Consider the following 16162-nt stretch of genomic DNA (forward strand, 5'->3'; position numbering starts at 1 on the left):
GATGTTATCATTAATAATTTTGCATCTCAAAATGCTCATAGAACATTTTTTATTTATAATTTTTTGTGTTTTATAATTGATGACATAGGAGTAGGTTGAATGAATTTTTTTTTTAATTTTGTTAGAGAAATATATTATTTGCTTAATGCTATAAAACGTATTATTTTAATGAAATTACTAGTATATGATTTATTTTATTGTATTACATTTTATATTTTTTAAAAAAGGTTCGATTTATTGTTTCGCATAGGGCTCAAAAAATGTCAAGAATGGGCCTAGATTGAACTAGAATTTTTAAATTGAAAAAGTAAGAGGATTGAATTTTTAACTTTTAAAGTACAAAGATTAAATCTCAAATTTTGGAAAGTACTGGGATTAATAGCATAGTTTAACCAATTTATTATTGTGAAAAAATAAACGAATATATAGTAATTAAAAAATTATATTTCTTTAAGTGTTTTCTTTTTATGGATTATGTGGACTATTGTGAAGAAAATTTAGGAGAAATTTTGAAAATTTGCTTCTTTGTACGTATTTTTGAAAATTTATTTTGAAATTTCTTCAAAAATTTGGTTTCCTTGTTAATTTTTAGCGTAGTCTTAAATTTATGAAATACATTTTTCATCATAAAAATTTATGAAGTTCCACGATAAAAAGTAAAATCTGGGCTAATGTTGTAACCCCACTGAATTTAATGTAGGAGAAGTGTGGGAGGGTTGAAACATATTAAAGCATGCTCTCTGGGCTATTTTATCAATTCAACTTCCCTTTTCCTACTTTTTTTTTTCTTGCCTTATTCCGTCTTGCAATCATGAACTACAACACTTGCTTTCATCTTCTTTTAGCTTTTTTCATACCATGTTCCGTACTTTGCTTGGCTATGACAGCCAGGAACCTCAACTCCGATCAGTTTGCGCTTCTCGAGTTTAAGGATAGAATTGCTGGTCCTCAAAATGTCTTGGCAAACAATTGGACGGCCTCTACCTCTGTTTGTAATTGGATTGGTGTTTCATGTGGCATCCTCCATAAAAGAGTTATAGCTTTGAATCTTACAAGCATGAATCTTAGGGGTACTATCCCTCCACACCTTGGAAATCTTTCATTTCTACTTTCTCTCGACTTGAGTAGCAATAATTTATATGGCCTTCTACCTAAAGAATTGGGCCAATTGCATCGTTTGAAGATCTTACGATTAAGCCTCAACAGTCTTAATGGGGAAATTCCATCATGGCTTGGGAACTTACATAGAGTTCGAAGGTTGCAAATGGAAAATAATAACTTTACAGGCACAATCCCTCAAACACTTGTTAACATTTCCAATCTAGAGATCTTGAATATGGGATTCAATCAATTATTTGGCCAGGCTCCATCTTCCATCTTCAAGATTTCTTCTCTGAAGTTTATTAGTCTTTTCAGGAATAGCCTATCAGGTGATTTGCCTAATGATATGTGTCAACATCTTCCCAAGCTTGAAGTGCTTCATTTGAGTTTGAATGAATTATCTGGTAGCATTCCATCAAGTTTAGGCAAATGCAGCAACCTTAAATATTTCTCGTTGTACTTCAATCAATTTACGGGAATCATTCCAAGAAGTATTGGAAATCTGACTAGACTTGAAGAATTAGATTTGGGGTTGAATAACTTAGAAGGTACTAAATTTTCTTAATTTCTTTAATTTAAAGTATTTTTTTATAGAAGAGTTTGATTTGTAATAGATAACAAAAGTGAGAGCATTGAGGTAAAATAGTTAATTTGATGAGAAAAACTATGCGTAATTATATTAAAATCTAACATCTCCAAATTACTCTAGAATAGAAAAGAAAACCTCTTTGACTTATGCTAACAAAATATGTAGTTTAACACCTTGATTTTTCAATTGTGTGCAGGTAGTTTGCCTAATGATTTGTGTCACCTATGTCCCAAGCTTGAAGGGCTTTACTTGGATGCAAATGAATTATCTGGTAATATTCCATCAAGTATAGGTGAATGTTACAAGCTTCAGATGCTAAGTTTATTAGAAAATAAATTCAGTGGGCTGATTCCGAAAAGTATTTTTAATTCAACTATGCTTGAAGGAATATATCTATATGACAACAATTTAGAAGGTATGTTTTTCACTTTCATTTGTTTCTTCTTTTTTGATCATATACTTCATTAAAATTTATTAATTTGATAATAAACAATAAAATTAATATGAATTGATTTATTTTAAAACTTTTAATTTCCATTAAGCTTAAAAAAAGTAATTAATTTTTTATTGCATAAACTAATCTATTTTATATAAGTAACAAATATAAAAATAATAGAAATACTTAATCTTTGGAAGACAAGAAACCAATGTGGAAAATATATTTTATTTTAAAAATTGAAACAACCACATATTACATATACATGATAAGGGATTGTATGAAACTAGGATACCATGTCATTTGTATTCATTTTCAATAATTTAATGTCATTTCAGCATTTTCTTCCAGAAAAAAAAATCAAATCCAACCTGATATGCTGAAATTTAGGATGAAAATGATGAAATGACATTAAATTATTAGAAAATAATACAAGTGACATGATATCTCAATTTCATATAATCATTTCTCACATTATACATTTATATACATATATTATGATATTCCACATGATTTTACACATTTAATTTTTTAAGTAATGTTTTTTAATTAGTTTTTTATTCAAATGGCTAAACATAATTAAAATATTTTAATTTATTTAATAGTTCAAATATATTAATAAAATTTAAGACATAATTAAAGCATATGTATCATATTTAATATATAATATATTTTTATTTCATGTAATTAAAAAAAGCAATATTATTCAAAATAACAAATAATAAATATAATTAAAATATATTAATTATTTTTGTTAATTTAGAAATAGTGTTAATAATTTTTTTATCATCATAAAGCATATGTAAAAAATGTAAAAAATAGTTTATTGTAAATTAAATTATTCATTATTTAATTTAATTTTTTTACTTTTATTAATAATTAGTAAATTGATCATAAAAATTTACTGATGATTTACTGATGATATATAATTAATATAAATATAATAGATTAGATTATATAAATATATTATTTATAAAAAATTATATGTGAATTAGAAAGTTACTTGTTATATAAATCATTAAAATTTGTTATTTAAAGCTAAAGTCTTTTTTTTTGGTGAATGTGAACATCTACACTGTAATTTAAGTCTTTGATTAAGTTGGTGTCAAGAGTTAATCAGGCACCAACTCGATTAGAAAAATTGCAAAAATATCCTTTCGTATTTAAAATAAGTTCTATTATTTAAGAGTATTTAAAAGAATAAAAAAATTTATGATAAGATTTGAACTCACATCAATAAGTAAAACCTTAAATTTATCATTTAATTAAAATTTTATTTTAATTTTTTATGCACACTTTATTACAAATGGTTTTATTTATTTTTATTATTTAGTACAAATCATAAGTGACTAATTACTATTCAAAACTTCTTATTATGTGTCATTTTTAAGATTGATTTAATTGCATTTTTCCATGTGAAAATTTTATTTTTATTTGATTTGAAGTTTTACAATTTTCCTTTTAAAAATGTATTTGTGTATTATATATATCGAGAATTTGGTATTGAATGAATATATATATATATAGACAGTAAAAGATGCAACTTTTACAGGTACCTTGCCACCCATGATCGAGGCTCCAAAGCTGAATGTTCTTTCGCTGCATCGAAATAAACTTCGCGGAAACATTCCCAACTCTATCTTAAATGCTTCCATGCTTAAGCTTCTAGACTTGGGTGATAACTTCTTCTCTGGCCCAATTCCTGAAACGTTTGGTAACTTACGACACCTTGAATGGTTCCGAATAGCAAACAACTATTTGACCATGGGATCTACTATAAATCATGAGTGGACCTTTCTTTCTTCTTTGACAAATTGCAAGAATTTGACAAGAGTAGATATTTCAGAAAATCCTTTGAATGGCACTCTTCCTACTAATATTGGGAACCTTTCAGCATCGCTTATATACTTTTACGCTATTAATTGTGAGCTTAAAGGCAATATTCCAATGGAAATAGGTAACTTAAGCAACCTATTGCTTTTACAACTTGACCATAATAAATTAAGTGGTTTTATTCCGACATCAATTGGAGGAATGAGAAATCTCCAAGGTCTAGATCTTTCCTTTAATAAATTAGGAGGGCCTATCTTAGAAAGCCTCTGTGGTTTGGAGAGACTATACGATATGTCTTTAGGGTTGAATAAGCTGCATGGATCCATACCCTCTTGTTTTGGTAATATTACTTCTTTGAGATATCTTTTATTTAAATTCCAACAAATTGAGTTCTGCAATACCCTCAACTTTGTGGAAACTTAAAGATATATTAGAAGTAGATTTATCATCAAATTACCTTAACAATTCACATGCTCTTGATGTTGGAGATTTGAGGAGTCTTCTGAAACTAAATTTATCAAGGAATCTTTTCACAGGAGATATTTTGTCCACATTTGGGGGTCTTCAAACTTTGGTTTTCTTAGATTTATCAAATAATATACTACATGGTCATATCCCCGAATCATTTGGTGGTTTGATTAGTTTGACATTTTTGGATTTATGCAATAACAATCTCTCTGGAGTCATTCCCAAATCTTTGCAAAAGCTTTTATATCTAAAGTATTTTAACGTGTCTTTAAATAGACTTGAAGGGGAAATTCCTACCAAAGGATGTTTTTCAAACTTTCCGAGCACATCATTCATGCAGAATTATGCACTTTGTGGTCCACCAAGATTGCTAGTCCCACCTTGCAAAAATGACATCCATTTGAGGTACGGTTTACCAATAATTTGTATTGTCATGGTACTACTAGTCTTAGTTATTATGTATAGAAGATACCGAATTAGGAGTACAACTCTACCAATTACGGATGATTCACTATGTTTGGGAACATGGATGTTGAAGTAATGGTCAGCATGCAGCAACCAAGACTGTCAAAGGCACTACATGCAGAAGCTGCTGGTTCACCTAGTCAGCAAGCTGTTTATGTTTCATTTTGTAATTTTAAGTTAGAGTAATGTAACTTAGTTGCTTTATAACTATGTTAGGTTTATGTTTGATGTAATTTTGATGTTGACTGAGCTGATAAATCAGCTTTGTTTGTTTGTTCAAGCTAATTAGCACAAGTTACTATGTGTATTAGTGGTAGTAGGTGAAGTTTAGGTCAACCTACTGTTTTTTCAAGATTGTAAACTTGTTTTATGTATTGGCTTTGTGCCATATTTAGTTTATGGAATGAATTCAACAAGTTATCATCCATATGCTCTCCATTTTTAGTTTTGCTTAAAAATCCATTTGAGTTTTCTGCTTTGTTTCTCCTACAAGTCACGAGACTTGCTCGACAAGTATCTTGTTGAAGCTTGCTGCTGCTGCCTCTTGCTCCAACAATTGGTATCTAGAGCCATATTCTTAGAGGACCTGTTGTAGTTCAGTATCAAAACGATGGCATCATCAGGTTTTTCACCAGCTTCACCACCTGTCTTCAATGGAGAGGGCTTTAACATTTGGGCAGTTAAGATGAGGACTTACCTGTAGGCATTCGACCTATGGGAAGTTGTTAACTCAGATGCTGAGCCAGCACCTCTTCGAGCTAATCCAACAGTTGCTCAAATAAGGCAACACACTGATGAAAGAACAAAAAGGCACAAGGCCATGTCATGTATACAGAATTGTGTGACAGATGTGATCTTTATGAGGATCATGGCCTGTGAAACACCAAAGGAGGCTTGGGACAAGCTGAAAGAAGAATTTCAGGGGACTGAGAAAACAAGGCAACAACAGCTGCTCAACTTGAGAAGAGATTTCGAAAATCTCAAAATGAAAGAGGAAGAAACAGTTAAGCAGTACTCAGATCAGATTATGGCTGTTGTAAACAACATAAGGCTCCTAGGAGAGCAATTCAGTGAAGCTAGAATGGTTGAGAAAGTCATGTCCACTCTACCAGAGAGGTATGAAGCTAAAATTTCATCCCTCGAAGACTCTAGGGACTTGACAACTATCTCCTTAACTGAGCTAATCAATGCCTTGTATGCACAAGAGCAAAGAAGAGCCAGCAGACAAGAGGAGCACCAGGAAGGGGCTTTTCAAGCCAAAGAAGCCTCGAGCATCAAAACTTATAAAGGCAAAAAGTTCTGGAAAAACAGGCCTAAGCCTGATGCTGCTAGGAGCAGTGACCAACTCTGCAGACATTGTAAAAGAGCTGGTCATCCAGAAGATAGATGCTGGTTTAGACCAGATGCAGTATGCCAACACTGCAAGAAAAAAGGCCATGTTGAAAAAGTTTGCAAGAATAGAAGCAAACCAAGACAGAATCAATTTCAGCAACAAAAGGTAGAAGCTCGAGTAGCTGAAGAAAGCAGTGATCAAGAATAACATGTTTTTGCTGTGTCATGTGCAGCAAATCAAAAGAAGGGTTCAAAGGGCTGGCTTCTAGACAGTGGGTGCACAAACCACATGTCACCAGATGCAACTATCTTCAAAACCCTGGATAGAACCTGCAAAACCAAAGTAAAAATTGGAAATGGTCAGTTAATCAATGCTGAAGGAAGAGGAGATGTGCTGATTCATACTTCTACAGGTGGCAAAATCATTTCAAATGTACTTTTGGTACCTGAAATCGATAGGAACCTTCTCAGTATAACTCAACTACTTGAGAAAGGTTACTCAGTTGTTTTCAAGGAGAAAGGATGTCAAATTTTTTATCCAAGTGGATCAAACCTTATAACAGTCACCATGACTGATAAATGTTTTGAAGTAGACTGGCCAAATGACTCACATTCAGCCTGCATAGCCTCCACTGATGACTCGAGACTCTGGCATCAGAGGCTTGGACATGCAAACTACAAATCCATAGCCCGCATGGTCAATGAAGGTCTGGCAGAAAATTTCATCGATTCAATGAAGAATGATGAGCTTTGTGAGATATGTCAGCAAGGAAAATTGGCAAGATTGCCATTTCCAACAAGCACAACATGGAGGGCATCAGAGAAGCTCCAGCTTGTGCATACAGATGTGTGTGGACCAATGAAGACTGAGTCTCTCAAAGGAAGTAGGTACTTTATTCTATTTATTGATGACTTAACAAGATACTGCTGGATTTATTTTCTAAAACAGAAATCAGAAGTTCCATCTGTGTTCCTGAAGTATAAAGCTGCTGTTGAAACTGAGTCTGGTTGCAAACTTAGAGCAATGAGGTCAGATAATGGAACTGAGTACACCTCAGCTCAGTTCCAAGCCTACTGTGAAGAAGCAGGTATCAAACACCAGTTGACTAATGTGTATACACCCCAACAGAATAGGGTCAGTGAAAGGAAAAACAGAAGCTTGATGAACATGGCAAGATGTCTTCTGTTTGAGAAGAATTTGCCCAAAAGTCTGTGGGCTGAAGCTGTTAACACAGCAGTTTATCTCCAAAACAGGCTCCCAACCAAGGCTCTGGCTGAGAAGACTCCATTTGAAGCCTGGTTTGGGTTTAAGCCATCACTGGCTCATCTCAGAACCTTTGGTTGTCTGTGCTACACACAAGTTCCAGCTGAGAAGAGAAGCAAGCTAGATAAAAGAGCTCAAGCAGGGATCCTGATCGGCTATAGCTTGGTTAAGAAGGGCTACAGAATCCTAGAACCTGCTACAAACAAGATATTGGTTAGCAGGGATGTTGTTTTCAATGAAAAAGGACACTGGAATTGGGAGAAGGCTGAACCAGAGGCAGTGGCTGAAGATCTCGCAGTGGACCAAGTTGAAAATGATGAAAACACATCTGAAATAGATGTAGATGATGTTCCAATCAGAGGCACTCGATCACTGGCTGATGTTTATGAAAGAGCACAAGTGGCTACTGTTGAACCAAGTTGATTTGAAGAAGCAGAAAGCCAGGAGGACTGGAAGCAAGCAATGATTGAAGAAATCAAAATGATTGAAAAGAATCAGACCTGGAGTCTGGTTGATAAACCAACAAACAGGAAGATTATTGGTGTCAAATGGGTTTATCGAGTAAAGAACAATGCTGATGGTAGCCTAAACAAGTTAAAGGCTAGATTGGTTGTGAAAGGCTTCAGTCAAAGGTATGGATCAGACTACCTAGAAACCTTTGCACCAGTGGCCAGGCTAGACACTATTAGACTGCTAGTTGCCTTAGCAGCACAAAAACAGTGGCTGATACACCAACTTGATGTAAAATCAGCATTTCTGAATGGATTCCTTGAAGAGGAGATTTATGTGGAGCAACCTCAAGGTTTCAAGGTGTCTGGCAAAGAAGAAATGGTGTACAAGCTCAACAAAGCCTTGTATGGCTTGAAACGGGCTCCAAGGGCCTGGTATAGCAGAATAGATGGCTATCTGACCAGTCAAGGATTTGAAAGAAGTCTCAGCGAGCCAACTCTGTATGTTAAATCAACTAGTGCTGAAACTCAGCTCATTGTCTCAATATATGTCGATGACCTACTGGTGACAGGAGGAGATCATGAGATGCTAAGCAGCTTTAAAGTCAAAATGCAACAGCACTTTGAAATGTCAGACTTGGGATTGATGTCTTACTTCTTAGGCATGGAAGTAACTCAAGCTAAGAATGGGATTTGGCTAAGTCAAAAGACCTTTGCTATGAAGGTTCTCAACAAATTCTCAATGGAGAATTGCAAAGCAACCAGCACACCAGTTGCTGTTGGAGAAAAACTCTCAAGCCAAGACAAGCATGAAAAGGTTTGTGAAACAACCTATCGAAGTCTAGTTGGATGTTTGTTGTATTTGACTGCTACTAGACCTGACATAATGTATGCTGTGAGTCTACTCTCGAGGTTTATGCATTGTTCAAATGAAAGTCATTTTAGAGCTGCAAAAAGGGTTCTAAGATACATCAAAGGAACTTTGTCCTATGGAATGCAGTTTACCAAGGCTGAGAACTTGAAGCTAGTTGGATATTGTAACAGCGATTGGGCTGGTTCCTTGGATGACATGAAGAGCACTACAGGTTATGCATTCAACATAGGCTCTGCTATGATTTGCTGGAGCTCAAAGAAGCAGGGAGTAGTGGCTCAGTCGACTGCAGAAGCAGAATATGTGGCTGCTGCTGCAGCAGTCAATCAAGCCATATGGCTTAGAAAAATTTTGAAAGATATCAATCATGAGCAAAAGGAAGCAACTGAGATAATGTGTGACAACCAATCAGCAGTTGCTATTGCAAAGAATCCTGTTTTTCATGGAAGGACCAAGCACTTCAACATCAAACTTCATGCAGTTCGGGAAATGGAGCAAGCTCATGTTGTTAAGCTGATACATTGCAGTTCTGAAGAGCAAATTGCTGATATTTTAACAAAAGCACTAAGTGTTTCCAAGTTTCAACACCTGAGAGCTAATATGGGAGTTTGCAACATGCTAACCAAGGAGGAGTGTTGAAGTAATGGTCAGCATGCAGCAACCAAGACTATCAAAGGCACTACATGCAGAAGCTGCTGGTTCACCTAGTCAGCAAGCTGTTTATGTTTCATTTTGTAATTTTAAGTTAGAGTAATGTAACTTAGTTGCTTTATAACTATGTTAGGTTTATGTTTGATGTAATTTTGATGTTGACTGAGCTGATAAATCAGCTTTGTTTGTTTGTTCAAGCTAATTAGCACAAGTTACTATGTGTATTAGTGGTAGTAGGTGAAGTTTAGGTCAACCTACTGTTTTGTCAAGATTGTAAACTTGTTTTATGTATTGGCTTTGTGCCATATTTAGTTTATGGAATGAATTCAACAAGTTATCATCCATATGCTCTCCATTTTTAGTTTTGCTTAAAAATCCATTTGAGTTTTCTGCTTTGTTTCTCCTACAAGTCACGAGACTTGCTCGACAAGTATCTTGTTGAAGCTTGCTGCTGCTGCCTCTTGCTCCAACAATGGAGAAGAATTTCACATGCTAAACTTTCACGGGCAACTAGTGGATTTGACGAGCACAATATGCTTGGTTCAGGAAGTTTTGGATATGTATATAAAGGGAGGCTTTCAGATGGAATGGAAGTTGCAATAAAAGTTTTCAATCTGCAAATAGAAGGAGCATTTAGGAGTTTTGACATTGAATGTGAAGCTATGCGTAACATAGTTCATCGTAATCTTGTCAAGGTCATTACTTGCTGCTCCAATGTTGACTTCAAAGCCTTGGTGCTTGGTTTCATGTCTAATGGAAATCTTGAGAAATGGTTACATTCAAACAGTTGTTTCCTTGATATCATACAAAGGATCAACATAATGGTAGATGTTGCGGCTGCTCTAGAATATCTCCATAGTGGACATCCAACACCTATAATTCATTGTGACCTAAAACCAAGCAATATTCTACTAGATGAAGACATGGTTGCTCATGTGGGAGATTTTGGCATTGCGAAATTATTGGGAGAAGGTGATGTAGTGAAGCAAACCATGACTCTTGCAACTATTGGTTATATGGCACCAGGTGAATTTTTGAGTTTTTTTAATGATTATTTTTCGTGTATGTCTATATATAGCAACAAACATAATATTTTTCGTGTATGTCTATATATAGCAACAAACAGATTAGAAATAATTCAGGATTGCTTATGCTTGAAATGCAGAATTTGGATCAACGGGAATTGTTTCTATAAAATGTGACATCTATAGTTATGGAATTGTCCTAATAGAAACTTTCACTAGGAAAAAGCCGACAGATGAAATTTTTGGTGATGAAATGACCATAAGGCATTGGGTGAAAAGATTATTATCTGAAGGAATGATAGACATTGTGGATGCTGATTTATTAAGAAGAGAGGATGAGAATTTTGTCATTAAAGCAAATGGTATTTCTTCTATCCTGGAGTTAGCTTTGGATTGTTCAGCTGAGTTGCCAGAAGAAAGAAAAGAGATGAAGGATGTTGTGGTTGAGCTAAAGAAAATCAAACAAACGTTTCTAAACATCATCCAACGATGAGTATGCTTGTGGTTATTAACTTACTCTTGGTAATGTGTTTAACTCCATATTTAATTTTATTTTTGTATGTTAACCATATATATATATAAGATTCATCCTCGATGTATCATGTTCTATATATAATACGTAAACTCTTTGCTCACTCATTTGCCCTTATGTACTAGGATCTCTTTGCAAGTCTCTCAACAGCAGAACTAGTAGCAGAAGCAGACCCTTCCAACAATTTCACTCTATGATAGCATTGGGGGATTAAGTTATTTCTATGTGTTAGACTGATTATTTGCCTACTTACTTGCCTGTGTTAGTTAATTTTTATGTTCTTTTATCTTTTCTTGGGATTTCAACATTGTTGTACTTCTATATTTGGATTTTTCCTTGCTTTCTTTTCGGTAAAATGTGTTTTTACGTTTGTACCCAAAAGGAGTTTTAAGGTATGCATTTCAATTTCATTTACTTGTTAAATTATTTGTTATCTTGTCATTGGCGTTAAAAGTTTTTGAGGTATCGAACCCCAGAAGATGAGTTAAAGCAACTGTATTGTATTGTAACATAGCTGACAAGCCAAAGGCACCAAGCTAAGAACAAGGTAAAGATATTCTATACTGAATTTGATCTATTAAAATGTAATTTTCTTAAACTAAGGATGTTTGAATTTCCTACCAATAGGAGTTGTTGATCTGTTAATGCACTTCATATTGTTTCTGTATCAGAGAGGCCTCCTAAAACCTGTCCATGGGTTCCATGCTGAGCCTTGTAACATTTGAAACATTGCTTGGTAGAGAAGCCTAAATGATGAGGAAGCTGGTTTACTTTTAGTCAAGTATAAGGTTTGCTATGTTTGATTGCAATTTAAGAAATTTATGTAATCATTTGATAAATTGAAAAAAGCTTATCTCTTTGGAGGTGTTCTCTAAGTTTCTATCTAATCTTCTTTAATTGTTTAATGTAGAGACAAATAGATCACAGTGGTCTTGGTTGAGCTTCCATGCCTCTTCAGGTTTATTACTTTCAGTTAATGTGTGTTCAGCATTTGTTTTAATAACTAGAGTTGTTTCATCTAAATCACCCTGTGCTAAAATGAAATTTATGTTTTTAGGTGCCAATTTTACAATCTAATCCAACTATGCTTTTCACTTGCAAATAACCAGTGCTTAATCAAGGGGAAAAAAGGGAGATTAATAAGAAGAATGGAACCCATCTTTCCTTATTTTTAATGGGGCTATCAAAGTTCCACAAATTTTGCTACTTTTCTAATGTCAGAGAGCCATGTTACCAATAGTATTGCATGAATATTTCCAATAAATGCTGAATATAGTGGAAGAAGTGCAATGGTCTGAGAAGCATATGCAAGTTCATCCAATGCTCAACTTAATCTGTACTGAAGCTGGAAGTCTTGAAGATACACAGTTCATTGTCAAAGCAAATTGGCTATGGAGTTGGCTTTTAATTGTAAAAATATGAAGGATGCTCAAAAAATTCTTCCTCGTAAAAGTAAACCTGTTCTCGTCACATTTTTACAGAAATCATTACTTCTCCATTGGCAGTACAGTTTCAGAATTACTGGAGATTTCATATTCACAATATAATCATTTTAGCATTTGGTTTCACTTCGTAATCTATCTGCTATGGAATTAAATTTTCAACATTTAAGTTTTGCTTTCTAGAGTGTAACAAAAATTGAAAGAATGGAAGATTAAAGGGGTAGAAAATTTCATATTTGTGTTTAGTAGGAAAAATAGAAAAATGAAAATAAAAATTATGTTTTTCATCCTTCTAGTTTTCTACTAATTTCAATTTTCATTTTACTTCCATTCATTGTTTGGTAGAGTTGAAAAAATGAAAGGAAAGAAAATAAATCATTTCAAAAATGCATACTTTTAAACTAACATACACATATTTCTCATTTTCTCTCATCTCATCTTTCCAATTTGGAATGATTCATTTTTATTCATTGGAATGGAAAACGATCATTTCTCCTATCTTGTTTCCTCTCACTTTCTTTCCAATTAAGCACACTCAAAATTTATTTTATTTCCACTTTTTCACTCTTTCCTCCCATCCCTCCACTTTTGATATAATGCCCCAAATTTCCTATACATGATTTGTTAAATTTTGTCACTAATAAGTGTTTGTTTCAGTGGTGAACTGTCTTAAGTGTGAGTTTGAGGTTTTGGGTTTAAGTTGCACTTCTTTGGGAAAATTTAATTATTTTTGTTCCTAAGTCTATCTTTGTTTATCTAGCTTAAAAATTATTATCGTTAAATTTACAAGAAGAATAAATTTGTTGGTTTAGTGGTCAAGTTCTTGAGTACTCTATGGTCATGTATTCAAGCTTCCACACAAGCAAGTGAAATATTTTTATGCTTTGTGTCGTTCAAGTAGATAAATTTTGATTAAATTCAAATTCTTGAAAGAATCTAGGTAATTATCTAAGTTTAGTGGGTGGTTATCAAGATATTTATTTTATTTTTTTGTTTTTTTTAAATGGTAGGGAATTAATTGATTAAAATAATTTCTGTTGAAACCATTTTTTTAAAAAAATGGGGTCGACTTTTATTTTTAAAACGAAAATTAACAGGGGAGTCGCCACCAATCCTTTTTTATGAGGTGGGATCGGATCATCTCATAATTTGATCGTTTTAATAAAATGTTTTGATTTACTAAAACAACAATTTTGGTCTACGAAATTCGAGAAAACGGGTTCGGGAGTCAGATACGTACGAGGAAGGATTAGTACCCTCGTAACGCCCAAAATTGGTACCTAATTGATTAATTAATGTCTAAACGTCGAAAGTTGAAAACTCAAAAAGAATTAAAATATGATCCCTTTTTTATTAATATTTATTAAAAAGAAATGCTTGAATAAATTGAAACGAGCATTAAAGGCCCTCTTGTCTCAAGATGTCAAAATGTCACATCCAGTAAGTTAGGACACGACATTTGAACCCTCGAAAATAAGCTTGCCTTTTAATTGTTTTATCTTAAAATTTGTACTTTGATTTTTTTAAAAAAAATATTCAGTTGTTCAAATCCAACAAGAAAGATCAAACCCCATAAGTTAAGGCACAATCTTCTCGAGTTTCTAAACGCAGAATATTACATTTATTTTTATTCAAAATCTATGTATTTTGAAATTTGAAAGGATATTTGGCTATTTAAGTTTAACGAGAAAATTGAAACCCTGTAAGTTAAGTACGATTTTTTGAATCTCCAAAATGCAAAATATTACCTATTTTTAAAAGTTTTCCTTTTTTGAATTTTGGGAAAATTAATGCAATACTAAAACAATGTATGAATAAAAAAGGTTACGTTGATAAAAAAAATGATTCTCGATAATCACATAATATGTATGCTACTTATATGCTAATATGTACAATCTAATAAAAGGATAACTAACATAGAATAATGGCAATAATAATAATAATGAAATCTAAACTCTGTAATACATTAAAATAATAAACAATGAATAAACACAAAGGCGAATGAAACAAACAAAATAAATAATAACGATAACAACAATAATGACAAAACAGTACACTAAAAGGAAGATACTAATAAATATAAATAAGACAAAGAATCAAATAAATAAGTACATAAATAAATATAAGGAAAATGGTCATCAAAGTAGAATATAAATAAAATTAGAGTCACAATTTGTAATAAAACATGTGTAAGTAAATAATAATAGATAAAATAATAACTGTACAGTCCCAAATTTGCTCGGGCCCATACACACGCAATAACCAAAAAAATTATAATAAAATCAGCAGTCCAAGTCTATTACAAAACTACACGGGCCCAATTACAAACCCAAATTAACCTTAAAGGGCCCAATGGCCCAAAACCTAGACCTAGGATCAGCCGAACAGAAACCTAGGGTTTCCCTTGTGCCGCAGCTAGCTCCCGGAGCTGTACGGCCTCCACGTCACCACGAACGACCTCTTCTTCCGTACGGCCATCTCCACAATAGAACCTGCGAGAAGAAACAACAAAAATAGTACTAATAACATAAAAATAAGCCAGCAAATGATAGCAAAAATCAGAGTTTTTTTTTCTTTTTATATTTTTCTTTTATTATTTATTCTGTAAATTGGCTATAAAAAGGGTCGAAGATTTTTTGTAAAGTTTACACATACAAATACTAAGCAATCAAAGTACGGAAAAAGGGTTTTTGGCAGAAGGTGATTATCCTTCTTATGATTTTATTTCGATTGGAGTAGGAATTTCATCATTTTTTTGTTTGTTCTTTCTTTCATTTGGCATTTGTTATAAAATAAAAAAGATTGGGACAAAGAAGAACTCACCTGAATCATTTTAGGGCTCGGTCGTCGGAGTTTCATCTCCTTCGTCAAAATAAAGCCCAAGATCGAGAGTTCTTTTTTTTTTATTTTGCTCGCGATTGAAAGTGCTAAACCTTTGGGTTTGGTTCTTACGGGGTAAAGAAGGATTTATACTCACCGCCGGCCATCGAATGCAGTGGCAGTGCGGCGATTGGTGGTTTGTCTTGGTCGGTCAAATAAGGGATCAAAAGGGGCTAGGGTTTTAGTTTTGTAAGGGCCGATTGTTTCATTTTTTTTCGGAGGAAATGTTTGATTTTATAAAGGGGAGAAAACGACGTCGTTTGGGGCCTATTTTAGTGGCCTCAAAACGACGTCGCATAGGGCGACCCAATTCAACCTGACCCGATTACCCTCAGGATCCGCGCGTTTTTGTGGTGAAGGGATATTTCACTTTTGGTCCCTATATTCCATGCTGCTATTTGATTAGGTCATTTTCCAATTTTCTTTATTTTTAATTTTTCCCTGGAATTTGTGCACTGTTTCAAATTAGTCCACGTTTAAACATTTCATTTCAGGATTTGGTTTATTTCTTTTTTTAGTCCTCTTTGATTTGCGCGCATTGTATTAGTCCTTGATTTTATTTCAATGGTTTATTTTATTTATTTACTACCCTTTTTAGTTTGTATTTATCTCAATTAAGTCTGTTTATTTTAGTTTATGTAATTCATTATTTCTTTTAAGTTATCTATTATTTGGTTTTTTTAAAACTGTTTTAACATATAATTTTGAATTATGTTATCAATTCTACATTGTTTTCGAATATTATTTTTATACCTGCATTTGTATATATGTTTTATTTGTTTTATTATATGGCTGTTTATTTTAAAAATTCTCTTCCATATTTC

At 33.3% G+C, this 16162-nt stretch overlaps 2 protein-coding genes and 1 long non-coding RNA gene across 4 annotated transcripts; 2 read left to right on the forward strand and 1 right to left on the reverse strand.

Annotated features, from left to right (window-relative positions):
* The first annotated feature begins 702 nt into the window (after nt 1–702).
* LOC121227935 (LRR receptor-like serine/threonine-protein kinase GSO1) lies at nt 703–5312 on the forward strand. Of its 2 annotated transcripts, XM_041110898.1 has the most exons (4): nt 704–1649; nt 1887–2105; nt 3679–4083; nt 4704–5312. In XM_041110898.1, exons 1-4 carry the CDS (start codon nt 734–736, stop codon nt 4799–4801), a joined length of 1638 nt encoding a protein of 545 aa, XP_040966832.1. In that variant the 5' UTR covers nt 704–733; the 3' UTR covers nt 4802–5312. The 2 variants fall into 2 exon arrangements, with proteins under 2 accessions (XP_040966831.1, XP_040966832.1); XM_041110897.1 differs by having other exon boundaries at nt 703–1649; nt 3679–5312.
* A 4139-nt stretch (nt 5313–9451) lies between these two features.
* On the forward strand, nt 9452–10996 carry LOC121228039 (receptor kinase-like protein Xa21). The gene is made up of 3 exons (XM_041111161.1): nt 9452–9526; nt 9870–10485; nt 10625–10996. The coding sequence occupies exons 1-3, from the start codon at nt 9452–9454 to the stop codon at nt 10975–10977; spliced, it is 1044 nt and encodes a 347-aa protein (XP_040967095.1). The 3' UTR covers nt 10978–10996.
* A 3583-nt stretch (nt 10997–14579) lies between these two features.
* Nucleotides 14580–15898, reverse strand: LOC121227936 (uncharacterized). Its single transcript, XR_005925462.1, has 2 exons — nt 15282–15898; nt 14580–14950 (listed from the first exon to the last, which is right to left on the reverse strand). It is a non-coding gene; the product is annotated as an uncharacterized lncRNA (long non-coding RNA).
* Nucleotides 15899–16162: the final 264 nt, after the last annotated feature.

Source organism: Gossypium hirsutum, chromosome A04, assembly GCF_007990345.1.
Source record: "Gossypium hirsutum isolate 1008001.06 chromosome A04, Gossypium_hirsutum_v2.1, whole genome shotgun sequence".
NCBI lineage: Eukaryota > Viridiplantae > Streptophyta > Magnoliopsida > Malvales > Malvaceae > Gossypium > Gossypium hirsutum.

Coding starts and splice junctions, on each gene's coding strand:
- LOC121227935 (XM_041110897.1), top strand. CDS start 734: ATGCTCTCTGGGCTATTTTATCAATTCAACTTCCCTTTTCCTACTTTT. Junction 1,650..1,886: donor GGGGTTGAATAACTTAGAAG/GTACTAAATTTT, acceptor AATTGTGTGCAG/GTAGTTTGCCTAATGATTTG. Junction 2,106..3,678: donor ATATGACAACAATTTAGAAG/GTATGTTTTTCA, acceptor CAACTTTTACAG/GTACCTTGCCACCCATGATC.
- LOC121228039 (XM_041111161.1), top strand. CDS start 9,452: ATGGTCAGCATGCAGCAACCAAGACTATCAAAGGCACTACATGCAGAA. Junction 9,527..9,869: donor GTTCACCTAGTCAGCAAGCT/GTTTATGTTTCA, acceptor TTCTCCTACAAG/TCACGAGACTTGCTCGACAA. Junction 10,486..10,624: donor TATTGGTTATATGGCACCAG/GTGAATTTTTGA, acceptor CTTGAAATGCAG/AATTTGGATCAACGGGAATT.